Below are 22,587 nucleotides of genomic sequence, written 5' to 3' on the forward strand. Positions count from 1 at the left end.
TTGATTGACATTTATTTATTTCATCGGGACTAGAATATTAGAAGCTCATCAAATATAGTTCTAAAGCATGGGAACTCCAAGAAACTGAAAAAGATTTTCTATATGTTTTCCAGAGAAATTATCTACAGATTGTTTTGGGTACTCGGCTGACTGACCTTTTTTTTTCTTCAAATATTATGTTCTAAAGAAAGTTCAATTCAATAAAGCTTTCTAAGACTATTGTCAAAGAAAGGTCTAAATGGGCAGAGCCCATTCTTCTAATTAAAGATGACAGATTGCCAAAAATTTTGTGTCACCTTACAGCACCCTTGTGGACATTAACCATAGTTTCCCATGCGAAAATTTTGCCGGACAATATAATCCCCCCCCCAACAGAAAATTCTTCCCAAGAATTTTCTTCAAACTGAAAATTCTCCAGATAATCTCCCCTCCCCCTACATAAAACTCCCCCACGAAAAATTTCGTAAGTTTCCCAGCATTTTTGTGTTTTTGCGACAAGCATTGACGCTTACCGCTATTTGTAACAATAAATAAATAAATAAATAAAATACAAATTGTAAGTAGTGGACAGATTACAAACTTTAAAAAGGCATTCAATCTTCTACAATGAGGATTTCTGATTGTTTTGTTGTTAAGGAGGGAAGGAAGAATCTCAAAGGGTGCATTTTAATGCCGAAACGTCCCAGCTCTCACTGAGCCTTCAGATAAAATAAATTTAAAACAGTTTTTTCAACTGGCAGTAAGGAGCAACATTAAAACTCAAAATGAGCAAATATTATTCTGTTTCTGAAAGGGTTGCCCCTCACCTTAATATCTTACTCTTTACATGAAAGTTCTCAGCACTTTTAAAAAAGCTTCCTATTCTGATGGAAAGGCCCTTGGCTTTCAAGAGGTGTTCTTAAAAAATTGGAGCAAACAGTTAAACTTTAGGGTAAAGAGCAAAGTATTGAGGAGAGGGGCAATCTATTCATATACGGAAAATTATCTGTTCATTTGGAGTTTTAATGTCGCTCCTTACTTTCAGTCGATTAAACTATTTTTAAAAATTTAATTTCTGATCATTTTTCAAATAATCCTGGTAAGTCTGACTCAGCCCCCAAACTCCTCCCTGGGAATTCACTACTACGTAAAATACATCCTCTTCCCTCTCGTAAAATTCCTTGTCGACGATTCAGAATGATAAATTCTCCTTAGCAAGCTTTCATTTGAAAGAGACTAATTTCAAATCATTTTTCTGATCGCTCCAGAAATCCCCTCTTCCATGGAAATTTTTTCCTGGAAATCCAAACACAAGGAAAATAGCTCCCGGATGACTCCCTTGGAAAAATCTCCACATAGAAAATTGAGTCAGCAAATATAAAGTAAGACAAATAAAAAGAATTTCGTACAGAAATTATGTCCAAATCTACCCACTACAAAATTTACCCTTGAAAGTTCACCCTTAGAAATTTACCTCCCCACAGAAACTCTCTCCATGGAAACCCATGCCAAGCACAAATTCCGCTCCCAAAAATGTCTGAATACTTTCCTATAACAAATACTATACGTAAACAATAGGTAAATTTCAAAACTTACAGGCCTCTCCCCACAGACTGTGGGGGGAGGGGGGGTCATGCTACCCCTAAGGACATAGTTCAACTATGCTGAACAAAATAACTTTCTAAAAATTTGGTTGGACCATTTTGGGGAAAAAATGGGCATGGGAGGGGCCCCCTCCTACGGCCATTTTTTCTAGCAACTGAAGGGGCTAGTTACCCTCCGATCTTTTTGGTCACTTAAAAAGGGCACTAGATCTTTTAATTTTTGTTGGAATAAAAAACATCTTTCTTCAGGCAAAAAATACAAAATTCTACAATTTCTTATATATATATAGTAGCTTGAAACTTCTACAGCAGGGTTCTATGTCACACTGAATCTGATGGTGTGATTTTCATTCAGATTCCTTGACTTTTAGGGGTGTCCCCTCCTCTCTTTTTTAAAAATCATGCAAATTTTATCAGACTTAATTTTTGATGGGTAGCAGCAAACTTACGAAATAAAAAAGTCAGTCATTTTTAAAAATACATTGAAAAATATAAACTCCCCCTGAGTATTACAAGTTTTATAAGCTGTAATCTGACCTTAAAATAAAGTTTGTGGTGTCAACAGAGGATGTTTTCGAAAACAAAAACTAAAACGCAAGTTGTTGAAGAAATCAAATGACATAAATAAAATCCGTTCGCAGGTTTAATTTAGATTACTAAGCTTTTTCAAACTATATACCATTCATATTTCCATTGATTTCAATCATCTTGAGATAGTGTTTTTAAAAAATAAAGTGGTCGTGACAGTTTATTTTGTTTTCAATTACCATTGGCAATTTTGTAAAAAATACTTCATACATATTTTTGGCCATGCTTAGGAGTATAAATATGGAATTTATCACTAAAAAATACAAATTCCCCAGAAAGATATTGATCATTGTTTAAGATAAGAAAATAGCATTAGTTCAAAATGAAGGTGATTCCTCTTAAAAACAGGAGAAATGTTTGATTCTGGTTATGTTCGAAAAGGCTAACGGTATTTAGGTGAAATATTTTCGACACAATCCCATAGCACTGGATAAAGCACATTGCCCTTCTTGATCAGTCTAGATTGACTTGGATCAGTATAAAGAATTTTAATTTTTTCATTAAAAAAGAATGAACAACTCAAGGTTTAATTTATTATCATAAATCAAACAAAATCTGCACGATATTGGAAAGTAGTACACCTGAGTACAAAGTAGTATGCAAAGGGAAAGACTGGGAAAAGCACGCAAAAAACACGAAAGATACCTTTATCTTCAACCATGTTTAGGTGTTTATAATGAATCTCTACCTCATTTCTATATGCCTCTAGAAATAACTGCTTAGAGAGAGGCTCCTGATTTTGGTAATAAACCACCAAGAAAACACTGCGAAATTATGGCTTTGGCGTAACAGATCTTTAGAAGTACAATTCTTATAAGTTCTTGAGAAATATGGCCTATTTCGAAAACAGTTATAAGTTATTTTTTTGTCTTTTTTTAACAATATCGCGAAACCCCGCACAAACCATCAGTTAGAAAGATACATTCTCATTCTTTAATTTCTGACGATTTCTTTTTATCAGACACCTGAATAAACCATTATAATTTGTAAAATACCAAATGTCTAACAATAAAGTTTTTCCACATGATTTGTTTTAGCAACAAGTAAAAAACAAAATTATAAAACTAGTTTTAGATACACTGCATATCCAGAGCCTTGAATATATAAAATATACAAGTATGCGAATGGTATTTTTAAAAGAAATTTTGCCATAAAAATATCAACCATCGATGGAATTCAAACCCATTTCTCCTATACGTTAATCTGGTATTCTACCTCGTGAGCTCTCATACATGATCTCGGGAGGACACGCAATTTTTTGTCAAGCATGCTGTTAGTCATTTCCTTTTTAACATCCAAACATAGCCAAACTTCATACTTTTACAGATCTCAAGCAAAGCTTTGTAACAAGCCAAATTTTTAAATATTATACCGTTAAACCGATTGATACAATTTCTTGCCTACTGGAATGTCTTTTCACATAAATGTATACTACTGTCTATTTTTGATGGCTTACTGCAGAATAACCGCATTTTTTTTTATTGCTTAATCTAAGCTTTAAAGTAGCCAAACTAACTAAACTCAGACTGGCTTCCTATAAAAGTCAATATTAGTATTTTTCAAAAAGATTTAAAAAAAGAGGTCTCAACTAGGAAGAGGAAATAATCTCCTTCCTGATTTTTTAACTCCCCCTCTCCTGTTTTTATTTGAAAGAAAATTTTTCTTTCTAGTATTTCATCGGAAAATACATTAATTTGTCTTTTCAAAAAAGAAGAAAAACCATACAAAAATCTTTCCTAGATTTTCAAAAATAAAGTTCTCCCTCCTTTATTTGTGTGAATTAGTGCTATTGTTTTGACAGATTTAATAAACCGGTGCGCTGATTCTACAAGCTATGTTTTAGAAACTTCAAACAAATGTGATTTTCTCACAAGATTTGTTTCAAAGAAAATTTCCAAACTGAATATTAAATCCTCAAACAAATCAATAAAAAAGGTTTCCAGATGAAAGTAAAGCGCAAAGTTGAAACTTAACATACATAGATTACCGCTTTGCAATTTAAACAAAATATTTTTGAGAAACTATTTCAACCTAACTGGCTTGTGATATTCCTCTATATTGGTAAAAAATAAAAAAATTAGTGCTGTATGGAAAACGCTATACGACGCAAAAGAACAGATTAAAAGCAGAAAAATCCTCAAGTAGCCTGCAAAAAATTAAATGATAATTTATAACTATCTGCTTCTACGTGTTCAATTGTTTATTCTAGGTACCAAAAGCAAATAATCATCCTTCAAAAGACAATACGAAGAAAAGGCCTGACAAAGTACAAAAAAAGACTCAAGTGCAATCAACGCCAAAGACGCAACAAAATCGGAATTCTTAAAGCACTCCTACTGTCCATTCGAGATCGAAAGTATAGACACATATATTCAAAGACAAAAGCACATTATATTGTTAGAAGACGACAGTAACTAGAATTGGCGGTAGTTTAAGATTATGGAGAGCTTAATGTGGATTCTAAAAATTTTATTAGATCCATTCAGAAAAAGTTGTTTGAATATAAACGAAGACGAGCGCTTCTAGTACTACAGGTGTTTTTTTTTCATTTTATTTAAAGTTTTTTAATTAAACATTTTTTTTTGAAACAATATTGTTGAGATTTTTGTTACAATTCAAGACAGAGTCTAGAATATGAACACTACTTCTAGAATTCAAAACAATGGCAAACCAAAATATTAAGCACTACACAACATTCATGAAACAGAGATAAATACTCAAGTACACTATGAACTGCTGGTGATGGCATACCCCGGACTCTTGTTTGGGGGGGGGGGATATAACAACTTTAAAAAACGTTTTTGCGAGTGGAGCAGAAATTCCAAGAGAGGGATAGGTTCAAACACAGCCCCCCCCCCTGGATACGGCCTTGACTTCTGGAAATGTCTGAACACAGGTTCACTTTTAAATTTCAAGAATGACCTTCCTAGTCATAAATATAGATTCCACAGAGAGGAAGCGGAGGGACGAGGAGCCGCCTTCGGACAAAGGCTTTTTAGGAGATTCCCACGCCCCTCATAGCTCTGTATAAATAACAATGTGAAGTCAACTTCTGTTTTACCTTAAAAATATGTAATGACAAGGCTTTGAATGATGGGAGGTTCTCTGAGAATTTTAGAAGAAACCAAGTGACAACGCTGCCTAAAAAGCATAAATGTTGTTTACACCCAAGTTCAACATTATTTACATAAAGAAGTTGATGCATTCAGGCCAAACTTTGTATTCAAAAAAAAAAAAAAACCTTTATTATAATTCAATTCTTATCTGAGCTACCAGTCTTAATATTAAAGGCAAAACATTTAATGTGAAAAAGAGCATACCACGTCCAATTCAAAGAACGTGGGCACGAGGACAAGTTTGAAGCATCATGGTACTGCTATTCAACGTTTAATGATCTGTATGTAAAGCAACTTAAGTCGAGTAGGAGCTAGCTTCCTCGAGAATGGCCTATTCCGAAATTCAAACCTTAAATAAAAACCAAGGCATTTGAATATACATTTTAAGCTTGGCAAGAACATTTAATCTTATAAGATAAGAATCTATTAGCAGTGCAATTTTGAAGACTTAGTATGCCGTTGCTGTAACGACACACTTATCACGTGAAACATATTTTGATACTTCTGATGTGCTTTGTTTCGCTGCATTTTAGCCAGGGATATACCTATAATCATCTCCTTTAACAATTGTGTCTCTACTTTCACACCATTGGTGTTCAAATTTTGAATAACAACGTTTTTCGTATTTTCATTGAAAACAGCTTTCTTGATGTTTCATTTACAAAATTAAAAAAAACCTACCCCACCCCCTTGAAAAATACACCCTACCCCTCTTAATTCAAGAACTAATACCATTTTCAAACCTATACATCTGGAATCAACTTCCAATTACCTCTGAAATAACTTAGACTTTAACTATAGATGTCCACGTAACCCATTCCTCTTCAGAATCAAGTCCGTTTCAGATCTTTTCTGTTTCAGAATTTGATGTATATCTACCCTAAAAATTACCAAAACTAAAAAAAAAAAACATATCTTAGGATGGATATGATGCTTCATTAAAATATCCGCTGCTAAAACTTCAGGCTTATCGACAGATACATTTGGGGCTAAGAAGGGCTATTAATTAGATGGCTAATTCTACAATTATTCTTTTCAAACAACCAAAGAAAAATAGTTTCCCCTTAATTACTTATTCTTGATAACGTTTATCCACAGCAATCATTTATTTCAAAATTAAATTTGTTATTACTTTCTACTCACCATCAAAACAGTACATAACCAAAGCATGCTGACAAAATTTTTTCATGGTCTAATCTACATAAACTTTTTTTCAAAATAATATTATATATTAAATAGTATTAAACATTATATATTACATTTTTCTAGTCCTTATCCCCAAAGCTTGGAGTCAATTAGCACTGGTTTTAAATTAGACTTTAGTTCGGACGATGACGTAAATTTGTCAACAGGAAAAAATTAGGGAATCTTAAAAGTCAAAATCAATGATTATGATTAAAAAAATATTTAGGCTCGAATTCGAATGACGACGTAAATTTGTCAACAGGAAAAAATTAGGGAATCTTAAAAGTCAAAATAAATGATTACAATAAAAAAAAGATATTGTATAGAACCACCCTTATAAATCATACAAAATTGCAAGTATAGGAAGGACTTCTTTATATGGGGGCTCTATTAGCCCCAAATGGTTCAATATAGTCAAATATGGTCTTGAAGCATGGGCGCTCAGAAAAGCGGATGAAGATTTGTTAAATGTTTTCCAGAGAAATTGCCTACGGATTGTTCTGCGTACCCAGCTGACTGACCGTATTTCAAATAGTAGGCTGTATGAAAAGTACGGGTCAATCCGGCTATCTAGGACTATAATGAGAGAAAGGTTGAGATGACTTGGGCACGCCCTGTGGATGAAGGAAAGATTGCCGAAAATTCTCTTTTTCGGACAACCGTCAAGGACAAAACGGCAAGCAGGTTGTCCCCGGTTGGGGTGGGAGGATGTCTTGAAGAAAGATTTAAGGGAAATAGAAACTTCCTGGGAGGGTGTAAAGAGGGAAGTTTTGAATAGATTGGGGTGGAGGAGTGTGAGTAGCTTTGTTGGCCTCACGTGGCTTGGTGCTGCGATGAGTTTTTAGTAGTAGTAATATATGGGGGCTCCAGGTGGTTTCAAAAATAAGACTTAAGATTCCCTGAGAAACGTCTTTTATGCCTAAGATGAGTGAATATTTACTTTGTACTAACACACTAAACATTCATACTGCTACAAAGTAAAATGCCCATATTTTAAACAAAAGATTTTATCTTCTCCTTCGCCTGTCACGACTTCGGCTTCGACTGCTGCTACTTCGGCTGCTGTAGCTGCTGCTCCGGTCACGCGCTTTTGTCTTCCTGCGATCATGACCTCTGCCCCTCTCGCGTTCCTTGTTGGGATCTCTTCGGTCATGCCGGCTCCGGTCGTGTGTGCGTCGAAGAAACTCATCAACCGACCGATCATACTGAAAAAGAAGAAGAAAAAAGCTAATAAGAACTATAGCTTAATATGCTTCACCGTGACTATTCTAAGCCTTCTCTTTTAAGAAGCCGAAATCGATCCAATTCACTTACGTCATTTTTTTAGTGCCAATAAAGGAAGCAATTATTTCGTTTTTACGGTTCTTTGTCGGCCACCACATGTGTCAGATTCCTATTTACTTATGTTTATTTTGTTTATATTTGTAACTAGTTACAGAGCCTATAATAGCAAAATAATTTAAAAGAATAAACAACATAGTGTATACTCTTTCAAGAGGACCAGAGAAAATAATCTGACCCTAAAAAAAAAAGATATCTTCGTATCCACCCCCCCCCCCCCCAAAAAAAAAAACCAATGCCTATACACTCAAACATGAGCAAAGTTACCCGGGTAACCCCAGTTCATAAGGATAATATTAAAGCTAACCAAGGAAATTGCAGACCGATAAGTATTTTACCCACACTTTCCCGCGTTTTAGAAAAGTGTTTTAGTACTTGAATGATGGGTTTTTTGGAGGATCAAAAGTTGCTGGTAGAGACAATTTGGGTTCCGTAAAAAAGAACAACGGAACAGGCAATGATTTATTTGACAACTATTAACAATGTGGCATTAGATAAAGGCTTTAAAGTAGGTGTAGTATTTTTAGATCTGATAAAAGCTTTCGACATGGTGGACTATGAACTTCTTCTTAAAAATTGTGAATAGTATGGTCTGAGGGGAAAAGCGTCGAATTTTAAGAAGATTTTAAGTACTCGTTATCAGTATGTTCCATTAAATGATTCTTCTTCAGGAGAGAAACTGGTTGAAATAGGCGTTCCGCAAGGATCAGTCCTTGGTCCTATATTATTCTTGATATTTATAAATGATTTACCAAATTCACTAAATAATTTTTGCTACAGAATAAATGAACTAACGGTTAGCCCCACTAATGAAACAGTTTTGCTTTTTGCTGGTGACACAAAAGCAATAACCGCAGCTAAGACAACGCAGCTCCTTGAGATGTCAATGAGGGAATCAGTTGATAAAATTGTAACCTGGCTGAGAGTAAATAAACTAAGGATAAATATAAGCAAGTCTAATTTTGTCACTTTCTCACGATCACCAGATTTTTACCCATGGCAAAAGGAATTATATACGTCTAATGGAGTTATACAACGGACTGTTTCTCTTAAATAACTTGGGATTGTTATTGATGAAACTTTATCTTTTAAGCAGCATAAAACTTTAACTAGTAAAATTCTGGCAAGAAATCTAGGCATAATGAAGAAACTCAAACATTTTTTCCCTAAATCTGTCCTCTGCCATCTTTATTTTTCTCTTATACACCCCACTTTTTTGTTCAGGTATTTGGCTCTCCACTTTTCCATCAATCCTTAGACCAATAAGAGTTCTACAAAATCACTCAGTTGGGCTTTTAGCAGGGATTCTTCCTCGTCAGTCTGTTCGGGAATTTTGTCCAACCTTGACAATTTTGCCAGCTGCGAGCCTCCGTGAATTTCATGTATTGTGGCTTGTCTTTGGATTACTGCAGGATATTCAACCACGCTGTTTCAGTGATTTATTATGCGTTAGGTCTTTTGTTTATTAACAGTTTATTAGCATACATAACGTATATTTAGTAGCAAACAAGGCGGCTTTGCAGGCTTTTTGGGGCCTATCACTGGTCCTCGGACCTTCACCCCATGTCAAGGAAGGCCTGAGGCCTTCGCCTTTCACGAAAATTACCGGAAATCACATCCCTCTGCTCGTTTACGGTCAGGAGCTCAGACCTTTGGCCCTCATATGCTCGTTACCATTTCATCACATTTATTTTTCTGTTAGTTATATGTATATATATATTTTGGAAAATATAGTCTGTGTAGATTCTCATCGTTCTGAAATTATTCTGCATGAATTTTGACACCTTTAAGTCGATCAATTTTGGTTATTTGTCAGTGCAAGAAAAAGTGTACATACCTACAGTGTATTAGTCACAACTGTTTAGGTACTGTATTAACTTAACTGTCTGAAAAAAACTGAAGGATAATAGTCCATTTTTTGGAGGCTGAAACGCCAAAAGAAAGAAATTATTGCATACGTGAACTTAGGCACATGAAGATACTGCATTTTCTTGCCGATTATTTACTATTCTAAATAATCAGCATATTCAATGCACTAATATAGCACTAATTTGAGACCAATGAGAAATATTTTTATGGATTTTTTCAGCCAACCAGAAAATCCTATAATAATCTTATTGGCTCAAATTAGCGCTGGCTAATATCTCAGTATTAGTAAAATCTCACTGTAAATGAGCCTTGAGCGACACCGAAGAGAAAAATACGAGATTATTGTCGCGAGTTAAACAGTTTTAATTTCAAATGTTTAACTGTGTATTTTTCTGGGTCTAATCACGTTATTCCTCATTTCTGGAAAGAATAACAGACCCGCCCAATTATAACAAGGTTTATTTGTTATTATAACCGGTATAAAAAGATTTTGAGGAGTATGTAAATGGTAGCAGGAGGGTAGTGTATCACCTCTCCTTACCTTCAGGATACAATGACAAATTTACCTTACTTTCACTTATGATGAAAAAAAAAATACACACACACAAAACGACCACCTGCCCACATATTTCTTTTCTTCCATGTTCTTAGACATGGTCTTACCGTTTGGCAATTGCTCATCACATTATATATAAGCTGAGTCTTTTGGCTTAAGTGCTATGTCTAAAGGTCCTTTTTCTCTTGAACCATGAAAAGGAAGTAGAAGATCTGAGCAAATGTCAGTTATAGCCTTTAGCTAAAATGGCAACGATCATATTCGTCTTTAAGTAGCTTATGGTATATGTCAGATTACCTTACGCTTAAACACCAACAATATATGTTAGCATTAAGAAAACCAGCAAAATAACTGATGCCAATTCCAGCAGAGGTAAATCCAGGGAGTAGTTTTTCAGGTAAGTTGCCTGCTCCCCAGAGAGTCAAAAATTACACCAATCACGAGGCCAGAGAAGCAAAAGCAATGGGGGAGCCACTTTTTTGTCGTTGCCTCCCAAATACTAATTTTTACACCTTTTTGTCGGTGCATCCCAAATACTAATTTTTCCACATTGGTATTCGCAACGATCATCTTCGTCTTTTTGTAGCTTATGGTATATGTCAGATTACCTTGCGCTTAAACACCAGCAATATATGTTAGCATCAAGAAAACCAGCAAAAGAACTGATGCCAATTCCAGCAGGGGTAAATCCAGGGAGTAGTTTTACAGGTAAGTTGCCTGCTCCCCAGAGAGTCAAAAATTATACCAATCACGAGGCCAGAGAAGCAAAAGCAATGGGGGAGCCACTTTTTTGTCATTGCCTCCCAAATACTAATTTTTACACCTTTTTGTCGGTGCATCCCAAATACTAATTTTTCCACATTGGTATTCGCAACGATCATCTTCGTCTTTTTGTAGCTTATGGTATATGTCAGATTACCTTGCGCTTAAACACCAGCAATATATGTTAGCATTAAGAAAACCAGCAAAAGAACTGATGCCAATTCCAGCAGGGGTAAATCCAGGGAGTAGTTTTACAGGTAAGTTGCCTGCTCCCCAGAGAGTCAAAAATTATACCAATCACGAGGCCAGAGAAGCAAAAGCAATGGGGGAGCCACTTTTTTGTCATTGCCTCCCAAATACTAATTTTTACACCTTTTTGTCGGTGCATCCCAAATACTAATTTTTTCACATTGGTATTCGCAACGATCATCTTCGTCTTTTAGTAGCTTATGGTATATGCCAGATAACCTTATGCTTAAACACCAGCAATATATTTCAGCATTAAGAAAACCAGCAAAAGAACTGATGCCAATTCCAGCAGGGGTAAATCCAGGGAGTAGTTTTACAGGTAAGTTGCCTGCTCCCCAGAGAGTCAAAAATTACACCAATCACGAGGCCAGAGAAGCAAAAGCAATGGGGGATTCAATTTTTTGTCGGTGCCTCCCAAATACTAATTTTTCCACCCTGCATGCAAGCACATTTGACTTTTACCTTAACAACATGATCAGCGCAAAATTTCCCATAATTTTAACTTCTCAGTTATTGATATTATTCAAGAATGAAAAACTTAACTAGGCTTACTTGAAAATGATTATTTCTAACATTTAAATAGGTATAAGTACACAAAAGGTCGATCCTTCAGAAAAGAAAAGGGCCAATCATTTTACACCGGGATTGGAGAGGGCTTACAATAAGACAAAAGCAAATTTTTGGCCACTATCTTTCCCTTTTTTAGATGGGAAGCTCTCTGGGACCAATCTTAGGGGCAGGATTCAGGATTCGTTATAGTCGTCCTGGCCGAGTGGGTTGGTGCGCTGGATTCGGGATCCCTTGTCTGAGAGGACGCGGGTTCGAATCCCAGTGTACCCAATTCTTCAGTTTGGGACGGGGGTTAGTGGCGTGACTCTGTAAGCTTAGCCAGAGTCGACCCAGCTCTAAATGGGTACCTGGAGAAATCTGGGGAAGGTAAACAGGAAGGGTGTGCGAAAGCACAGGATGGATGGCCCCCAACCCCCCATTGCACTTCCTGGCTGAAGGGCTAAGAAACGGAAATCAGCACCGCCAGTACGGACTGTAAAGTCTAATGCCGTATCCTTTACCCCCCTTTTTTTCAGGATTCATCGTATTGGAGGTGACACGTATATAATTTATAATTGGATTACTCTGCAAGTTAATCTGTTTAGCAACACGAAATTTTAGAATACATTCCTAACGGTTAATTACCTCAGCACACTGGACAGTAGAGTTTAAAAAAAAATGGCAACAACTTACATTGTCCACATATTTCCGATCCCTGGCGTTGCTAGACACAGATCTTGTCATTTGGTCATTGCTGAGCATTCTGTAGTTGCTTATTGGTGGACCTTCATAATAGCGCGGCGGATTCATAGGATCAAAAATTGGCTATAAAATAGATCGAAATTTCAACAAATTACAAAAGAAAATAAGCACGAGGCGAATGATTAAAAAATCTAAATATACAGCACAGAATTTAACTCATTTTGCTATAAACGAGGGGTACGCATAAGGGCTCATTTTATTCCGGAGGGAAGGGAGGAGGAGGAAGTGATTAACATTTCAGAGGGATGGGGAACACGTCTAAAGATTAGCGGATTGTATAGAAAACATAAAAAATCCATCAAAAAAGCTCAAGATTTGGGAGAAGAGGGACACGGGTTCCAAGCTCCTCTTACGTACAAGGCTAACTGTAGATGACAAGAAGAAAGAAATAGTACAACTTGTCATTTAGCGAAAGGGGTGTTGATTCACTCATCAGCTACTGAATTGCCTTAGGCAAATTGATCTTCAGTATTTGCGAAATCCTCGTGTTAGTGTTCCATCCATGAATCTCTAACAACGCATGGGGTGGGTTTGAGCCCACCCCAAAATATTTTCCGAATCGCAAATACGTAACAAAAATGAATATAAACAAATTGTTTATGTATTTTTTAAGTTTTTTTGTAATCCCCCCCCCCCCGGAAAAAAATCCTGGATACGACCCTCTTCGCAGGTTGAACCAAAAGCGCTGGTAACTTTTCGTAGCATATTTCTCTAAAAATAATAGACAATCTAACGTATACTGATAACCATAATAGACCATGTGAAGTCCAAAAGGATTCATAAGCTTCAGCAAGGTTCTTAGGGAAATAACATATTAAAATAAAGAGACAAAATGGAACAAGTTAGTGGCAAAAAGTGAAAACACTTAAAGAGAAGGTTTAGAGAAACTCAAGAACCGAAAAACCCTTTTCTGCTAGATTTTTATTTCCTTATTCTCATTATTCGAAGAAAAATCATTTTTAAGGCAAAATCGTAGCATTAATCTTGAACAGAGGTGTCTCGCTCACGGGTCACATATGGCCTACAAAAAAATAGCCTGCAAAATACTAGACACATTTTTAAAAATATACGGATCAAAAAAGGATTTTCGTAACAACTAAGTCAGAAAACGGAAACTTTCCAACTTGATCTTAGCTTGACACCTTGACAATACCAAGGAAGATCTTTCTACAAATAGGAAAAAAAGAAACAGGCAAGGGATCTCAAAATATCCGCCCAAAGGGGCTTCAATACCGCCTAGTCTATTCATGTCACATCATATTAATTTTTTGGGAAGGGGATAGGTGCAGAAAATTTGTGATCTGCCCATTGACTCAGTTTTGTGATTCGGCCCAGAATAATAATAATAACATTAATAAAAATCCATAGCTGCATTTTAGCTCAAGGCCTGCTTGTAATTACAAGATCAAATCTTAGCAGATAGCATTCATTAATAAAAATATTCATTAAAAATGTAAAAAACTTAAAAATGTATAAATTAGGGACATTTTAGGCTTCTTTTTTTTTAGCAAGTATTAGAACTACCTTAATTAATTAATGAATTAAAAAAAGAAAACGAAAAGGGATAAATCATGTACATACAGGAGGCGGAGTAAAGTGGACAGGCTGCATCGGCATATAATTCCAGTCTCTAGGGATTTCGTGAGCATAAGGCTTCGGATGAGTCACAGGTGTAGGTCTGGGACGAAATGTTGAGCGTTGTCTATTGACTCTTCCCTCAAATATTTGCGGTTCATATCTTGGACCTAAGCATGAAACATCATTTAAGTTACTCTTAAAAAAAGAAAATGACTCTTCTTTTATTTGTCTATTATTAAGGACGATCGATACATAAAAAAAATCACCCTATCTCGTCCATTTAAATCTTTTGTTTAGTTTTTGTGGCCAAACTATTCAGAATTAATTGGGCGGTTTTGCCATAGCTTGAATAGCTTAGTTAAGCTATTCAATAATAGCTTAGTTAACGACATTTAACTTAATAGCTTAGTTAAGCTACAATTAATAGCTTAGTTAACGATAGAAAACTAAATGACATCTAATTTCCCGAAAATCTTAGGAAAACCATTTAGCTTCTCCAGTTTTGTGCCAGAGATAGATATTTTAAGATTCGATGAAACTTTCATCATAAAAGTGTAAATTTAGTTTTTTTTTTTTTTTTTTAACAGAGCAGAATTTCCTTTCTATGATTCTGGAAAGGGCAGTCCCTAAAAAAAATTTGTATACCTGCTTGGAAAATATTAAAAATCAAGTCAAAAAATCCTCATTAAAAAATTTGACAGCTTTTAAATTTTCCTGTTGTGCTAACTCCCTTGATTGAAATCTTTGCAAACACAAGGTGTACATTATTTATGCTGTACGTACATTGGTTAGGCAGCGTTTTGCTAAACAATAAGTAAGAGACTACAGTTTTCTTTTGTTTTAAACTGCCATTTCTAACTGTTGACATCTAAAAACCCCAATCAATTTATACCACAGAATTGTTTAGAAAGCTCCATGTGGTGATGAGAAAACTTAACAATGGACCCTTAAAGTCTTTGAGACTGTCAGCCGAAGCTAAGACTCGCAAAATGAAATTTTTGGCATTAAATGTCCTTAAACCTAGTGCGAGTAGAAAAAAAATATATAATAAGTACGATTTTACAATGAATGAATGAATAAAACCTAAAACCAACATAATTTGACATGATTAGATAATGCAGACAGAAAAATAATGGATGTTGCTACAAATGAATAAATTCAACCCTAAACAAACGTAAACCAAAATACATAATCCAGTCAAATTAGTAATGAACAGAAATTATAGCCAATGAGACTAGCATATCTCAAATACTCCGAAGGAATGATTTGCGCTATAATGAAAATGATACATATTTCGACCAGTGTTTTTCTTCATAGCGTCAACAAGAACACAATTACAACAGTTATTAATCAATTTCTAAGAATAAATACAGCTGTGACTTTTAATGTAGTTTACAATTTCAAAAAGAATTTTTTTATGACATTTTCTTTTAATTCCATTCATTCAAATTATTCAAAACTGATATCCAAAAACTTTGATAACTTCCACTGGCAATTTGTAAAGCAATCGGTCTAGTTTGCTGGGAGTATATCGGGGCATCTCAGACGTTATAAGAGAATAAAAGATTTTACTGACAAAAATGGCGAACCTTAGTAGCAAAGAATAAAAACATTTTAAATTAAATTATATTGAATAATACATTAAAAATTAGCTTACTAATTAGTTATTAATGTAAAAGAAAAATTAATTGTTAATATCTATAGAAATGAGCTTCAATTTCTATAAGATAAAAACATAAATGTAATCAAGGCGCTCAAAAGACAAAAGGTGTTAGTTCTACTTTTTAACATACTGTTCTTGAATATTTAGCATTAGTTATAATGCCTTTAGGCTTTAAATATTTTGCTAAATATTAAACTGTCTTATATTAATTTAAGTTAAATATTCAATAGTTCTACTTTCTAAATAGAGTTCAAATTCAATTTTTTAAGTAGATTGTTCCAATTTTACTTCTTAAGTATATATGGTAATTTTCACTCACTACAGTTAGCCGAAGAGGCTTTGGGTCATCGCACAGTATGAGCTTATATATACTCTAGTGTCACATTCTTTCCTCACTACGGTCCGCGACTTGAGCCCTCCTTCACTGACACGCCTGTTTTATGAGTCATTTTCCTTTCTTTTCAGTTCATATTTATCAGGTTTTCATATTGTATTTATATTCTCAAAACCATAGCTCCCCTTACTAGAGTGGACGTAAATGGCATGGTCTATAGACTGATTATAAAGCTATTGTTTTCGTTTGGGTTATAGTGAATGAATTATATGGTTTTGTTGCAAATAGGATATATTCCATAGCCTATTTTTCCAGAGTTTAATAAATTGTAGATATTAGCTGCTGAGTGTAGGTTTCTTTCATATAGCCCACAAAGCTATTTTTTGAAAAAAAAAACTTCCCATCTTTCTATGATTTGCTTATTTTCGTGTTCATGTACTTAATTAATCCTTGAGTTTGCAGAAGTATACAAATTTCATAATACTTAGCATGCTTAGTACCCATTCACGGAAAAAAGCTTAGCAGTTATGTATTGGAATCAGATACAATACCTCCTCGGTGGCGTCCTCTTCCTCGAAAACCTCCACCTCCCCTGTTTCTCTGTATAGATCCACCGTCTTGATTCCGGCGACCATATCCAGTATGCCTAAAAAACCAAAAAAAAAGGATTAAATTAATAAATGAAATCAAACTATAAGCTATTCAATCTACGAAGTCTTTAATTTCGATTGACTAATACATACTTCTTAGCAGTAATCAAAATATTATTTTTACATGGATTATAGTTTTCTCCATTTCAGACAATTTAATTCAACTTTTTATATGCAAGCACATGAAAAAAAATTCTGAAATATTTTAACTGCTCAGAGGCCAACTTGATTAAACCTATAAAAACATACAAGACCACAGTTTGAATAATAAGACGTGAATAATAAGATACGTTATATACAAAAAATATGAAATGGTTAAGCGTTCCAAGGCACAACCTTATTTGGATATGACAGTTTAATATCTAAAAAGAAGAACTATTTACAACAGACTAGCTTACATAGTCCAGGGATACATCAGAGAAAAGAAAAATACCACCCGGCAGATACCACAAAATTCAGTTAAAAAATTAATTTCATAATAAAAATGTGTAAGCAAAACTAGTCTATAAAATAAGTTACAATATTTTTATATATATACTTTTAATATTTTCGGGATTATAGGAGACGTCGTTTGGACACGATTAATATATTAGTCCGAGACACTAATATTAAAAAAAAAAATACGATCTTTGAGTTTTTTTGGGACAATGCCAAAGCATCATCTAAGTAAAGAAGGAACCTACAAATTAGAATTAAGTTATTCTGCCTCTGGACAACACATAAAATTGGATGGACCTAGAGTTACTGATGTTTTAACTCTCGTAAAAATTCCTCCCCCTGCTATGGACCAAACTTAATTTTAAAGATCACGCTTAAAGACCATTCCCATAAGAATATTCAACATGAGGGACAGTTAAGACTCTTAGAGAAAGGTCTCGGGCTTTCTTTGCGGATTTCATGGGTGTTGCCAAAGTAGTTAGATCAGATGAAGGACGAGTGTCTACAAGTGTACCTTCATTTGAAGGCTTGAGATTCCGAGAAAGAAAAGAAGGAACAGAACTAACCGGAAAAGTTACCTGTTTATATAATTGTAAAAAATATCATTCATGAAAATCATTTTATCTTCGTAATAGAAATTTAGAATTTTTTTCCAGAAGCATACATATTTTCCCGAGCCGTAGCTATCGATGAAAAACATAATCGATATCGATAAAAAAAGATAATAACCAAGTCAAATCATTTTGTTTTCCGTAATAGAAATTTAGATTTTTTGGATTGTAGATAATTTTTTTCTAGTAAGCATATATAATTTCCCGAGCCACAGCTATCGATAATAAAACAAGGGTTATAAATGACAAGTCCTTTTCCTTAATTTCAACGTCACACTAAAATTACAAAATCGGAAGATTGAAAAGGCAAGAATTCGAACTGAAAACTTTTACGTCTCAATGGTGCTACAGAAGCAGAAAATTGAAATAACAAGAATTTTATTTTAGTATCATCACTAATTTGTCCCAAACTATTGCCTATCAATACTATATATTTGTATCAGCAAATACATAGTAATGTATAAGCAAAAGAAATATACTTTAAAGCATTTTACTATGTTTTGAGAGTTGGAAAAATATTTTAAAGGGAGAAGGGTGTGCGGGTCAAACCTCCTAACCCCTCTCTTGAATACTGTCTTTTCTTTGTGCAAGACTTGGATGTTGTTTTCCTGCTTTTTTAATGTTTTAATATAAGAAAACAATTTTTCTATTTATTCAATAGATTCAGCCTTTTCCATCATCCAAATAAAATTTGATCATCCTATTTTTAAGCAAGTAACATATTCTAGAAGTTTCTGGCTTGGTGAATTAAAAGATCTGAAAACTAATCAATTCAACAATAGTAACAAACCTTCAGAATGTTTCTTAGGCGCATAAAACTACTTTTCCACATTTTGTTACTTCCATATACGTCTGTGAGAAGCCAACAAAATCAGAAAAGAAAGACTAAACTGTTCATGTTTTCAAATACAAGGTCATACTCGAGTAGTGACAAAGCTTTTTATCGTCAGAACCAGTTATGATTTAAAATCTGAAGGTCATATAAAATATAGAAACAACATTGAATAGGTATTAAATCCAACCAAGCCAAAAACATTAACTGGTTTCTAACTTTTGGATTTTACGTAGGTGTCTGAACAATGAAAATCAGGGGGAAAGGGGGTTTCTAACTTTTCTAACTTTTTAAAACTCTTTTAAAGTTTCTAACTTTTGGATTTTACATAGGTGTCTGAACAATAAAAATCAGGGGGAAGTTTGTCATCGAATTGTGTTAGGTATGGGGTCTACTAAACCCCGCCCAATCATTTCCCTAGCTTTTTGCCTACCAAACTAGTTAGCGAGATAAAATGAGTAAGTTTAAATTTATCCATGACTGAAACAGTATTACTATTACAATAAATCACTACATCATCAAGCCAACTGGTGCCACAACAGATTCACTCTTTACTGTCACTCTTACTAATGATCAGTCATACAATTTGTATGACTGAAGGGTCAAAAAAGGTGGCCCACACACACTCGCATCTCCCTCTCTAACTATTGAAGTATGACTCTTTGCACCCAGAAATGAAGTTCCACTTTCCTTAAATCCTTCCTTATGGTTTATTCTCACCACATTCGGGGACGACCTGCTTTTCGCTTGTCCTCAGATGGATGGCAAAAAATGTCATATTATAATCCTAAAAATCTTTTCCATTTTTAATCCTTCAACCGTAAAATTTGGCCTTGCTATCGTAACCTTCATTTTATTGCATCCCTTAAAAGTGGGTTTGAACCACATCTTTCGCGGCTTATTGTCCAATATTCAATAAAAAAAACAAGTTTTTCTAACTGAAAATAGGGAGCGAAATTAAAACTTAAAACGAACAGAAATTGTTCCATATATGAAAGGGGCTGTCCCTCCTAAACACAAGTTTTAATTTCACTCCTTCCTTTCAGTTCAAAACACCGTTCATGAATAATTAAAACGAAATTTGCATATGAATTTTACTTTTTGGGCTAAATAGCTTTCTCAAAGTTTTGATAAGACGATTTTGAGAAAAAAGGAACTGGGGAGGGGGCCTAGTTGCCCTCCATTTTTTTCGTTTCTTTCACACACGTAACTCACGTAAAAATTTTTTCACTCACGTAACAAACTTCTATTTTCGTATATTTTTATTATGTATATGAGGGGGTTCACCCCCTCGTCAATACCTCGCTCTTTACACTTAAGTTCGAATTTTGTCCCAACTCTTTAAGAATGACCCCTGAATCACAAAGGCTGTTTAATTACAATAAATAGCTCTTTTGAAATTACTTAAAATACTTTAGCGTAAAGAGCGAGGTATTGAGGAGGGGACGGACCCCCTCATATACGAAATAATTTATGTTCGTTTTAAGTTATAATGCTGCTCCTAACCTTCAGTCGAAAGAACTAGTTTTTTTTTTTTAATTTCTCACTGTTTTTAAATAATGCTGGAAAATCTAGCGTCCCCTTCATATAAATTCTGTTCCCCCATGATAAATTCCTCCGTGGAAATATCCTCTTGAGTAACCCCCTCCCCCCTCACAACCAGGAAAATCCTCCATGAAAACGTCTGTATACTTCCCAGTAACCAATGCTATATGCAAACAATGGGCAATATTCGTAACTTGCAGCCCTTCCCTCGGGGACTGTCGGGGTTAAGTCGTCCTCAAAGACATAGTTATTAGATTTTTCGACTATGCTGAACAAAGTGGCTGTGTCAAAATTTTGATTGGTGACTGGGAAAATGAGCGCAGGAGGGGTCCTAGTTGCCCTCCAGTTTTTGGTCACTTAAAAGGCACTAGAACTTAATTTTCGTTAGAATGAGCCCCCTCATGACATTCTAGGGCCTCTGGGTCGATACGATCACCGCTGGAAAAAAAAAAATAAACAAGCATCCTGTGATCTTTCTTCTGGCAAAAAAAACAACAACAAAATTCTACATTACTACAGATAGGAGCTTGAAACCTCTACAGTAGGGTTCTATGATGCACTGATTCTGATGGTGTGATTTTCATTAGGATTCTATGACTTTTAGGAGGTGTTTCCCCCTTCTTTTTTTTTTAAATACAAATTTTCTCAGGCTCGTAACTTTTGCTGGATAAGACTCTTGATGAAACTTATATATTTAAAAGTGCAAATTATTTTCTGGTATTAAGAAGGCATGCGGGGGGCATCAACCCTAAACTGCCTAGTTTTTGCTCATTGAGTTTGACTATTATTAATTGTAATTTCTGTTCGCTTTGGATTTCATTTATTAATTGATGAGGATTGTTGGTAGCTTTACGCTTGAAAAATTATTTGACTTTATTTCTGTTCATCTTTGGTTTCATGTAACTTTACTTTTCTCTGAAAAACTTCTTTGGTGAAACAAGTTTTTAGAAGTTCATAACAAACATAAGAATGATACGGAGATCTAATATTAAACAAAAAAAGTACACAAATAGTCTTTGAAATTCACCAAAGTAGGTATTAGAAGGTTTCTGAGATACTTGATTGCAAATATAAGTTTAATATTGAAATACAATCGAACATGACTGTTCGATTGTTCGATACGGTTTACTGTTCGATATTGTTCGATTACTGTTCGATACGGTTTACTGTTCGATATTGTTCGATTACTGTTCGATACGGGCTCAGACCACGACTAGTAGTGCCACACTTGTTTATTACTAACAAAACTTATTTCCTAGCAATAATATTATTAATATACACAATAACCAAATAAATCAAAAACTGCAAAAGAAAGATCCATTTGTTTTAAAATTGACCTATTTTTTCATTGCCATTTCTCTTCATTTCAGGTTCAATATAACTTCAGTAAAGCCAAAATGACACATTGGGGACTAGAATTTAGATCCAGGGGACTTAAAAATTTATTAACAAAAATCATTTTTGACAATTGCTTTGGTGATAGAGCTTTAAGCGTCCGTTCATTTAACGTAATTTATGTTTATTTTAGGTTTGACATCGCATACAAGCTAATCGCTCTTACATGCAGTATTGCTTAAAAAATACAAGATTTTTGGTTTAGTTTATAGCTTTAGGTTTCATATATACTTTTCATTTGTAGTTTTTTGGTTTTATATACAGGGTCCTTATACAGTTTTAGTTTAGGTTATACGATTTGTGGTCAATAATACCACAATATTAGCAGAAAATAGAATTCCCTCAATGATGGCTTAATCTTCTGTAGAACTTTCTACAAATTGTCGTATGCCTTTGAAATTTACATTAATCTTTTAGAAGAATCATAGTTCGTTTTTTACTAAAATTTGAAAATTCCATTCCAGGTTACCAGCAGGCATTGTGTCGATGATGCGACTGCTTTTTTTTTAAATGGCCTGACTTAAAAAATGACTTAGACGCCCCTCTCTCCCACCCCCCAGTTAGGACTTTGATGTAACCTGTAGTTGTTTACATTTTACCAATTTTATTTGTTTGTGTACCTTGAATGGTTTTACATTAGCATATATAAAAACTAATATCCAGGCTACATTACAGTCAAACTAGTCGATAAAATCAAAATTATGCACGATTACAGCACCAATTACGATCGCTGTTCGTAACTTCTCGACTTGAACATTGTTCAACTTTCAAGCATTAATAAGACTAAGAAAGACAAGAATCATTTATAAGACTTCTGTCAATAAGATTCAACCATGTGGTAATTGTTTCTTATTTTTAAGTATAAAAGCATAAGTATATAAAAATACCATGTTTACTTTCTGCTATATTTAAGAACTTTTATTAGGAAGTTCCCTTCTTAGGTGCCCTTAATTTAGAATACAAACGTTTTATAAGAAACAT

The 22,587-nt window shown here is 34.5% G+C and overlaps 1 protein-coding gene across 1 annotated transcript in view; it reads right to left on the bottom strand.

Moving 5' to 3' along the window:
* Nucleotides 1–4,708: 4,708 nt before the first annotated feature.
* Nucleotides 4,709–22,587, bottom strand: part of LOC136035523 (YTH domain-containing protein 1-like) — a 65,317-nt gene continuing 47,438 nt past the window's right edge. Inside the window, exons 8-11 of the mRNA XM_065717367.1 lie at nt 16,687–16,781; nt 14,142–14,305; nt 12,492–12,623; nt 4,709–7,677 (exon numbers count right to left, since the gene is read on the bottom strand). Coding sequence (XP_065573439.1) covers nt 7,480–7,677; nt 12,492–12,623; nt 14,142–14,305; nt 16,687–16,781 — 589 coding nt within the window. The 3' untranslated portion in view covers nt 4,709–7,479. The remainder of the gene's footprint in view (nt 7,678–12,491; nt 12,624–14,141; nt 14,306–16,686; nt 16,782–22,587) is intronic.

The sequence above is a fragment of the Artemia franciscana genome, chromosome 14 (genome assembly GCF_032884065.1).
Source record: "Artemia franciscana chromosome 14, ASM3288406v1, whole genome shotgun sequence".
Classification (NCBI taxonomy): domain Eukaryota; kingdom Metazoa; phylum Arthropoda; class Branchiopoda; order Anostraca; family Artemiidae; genus Artemia; species Artemia franciscana.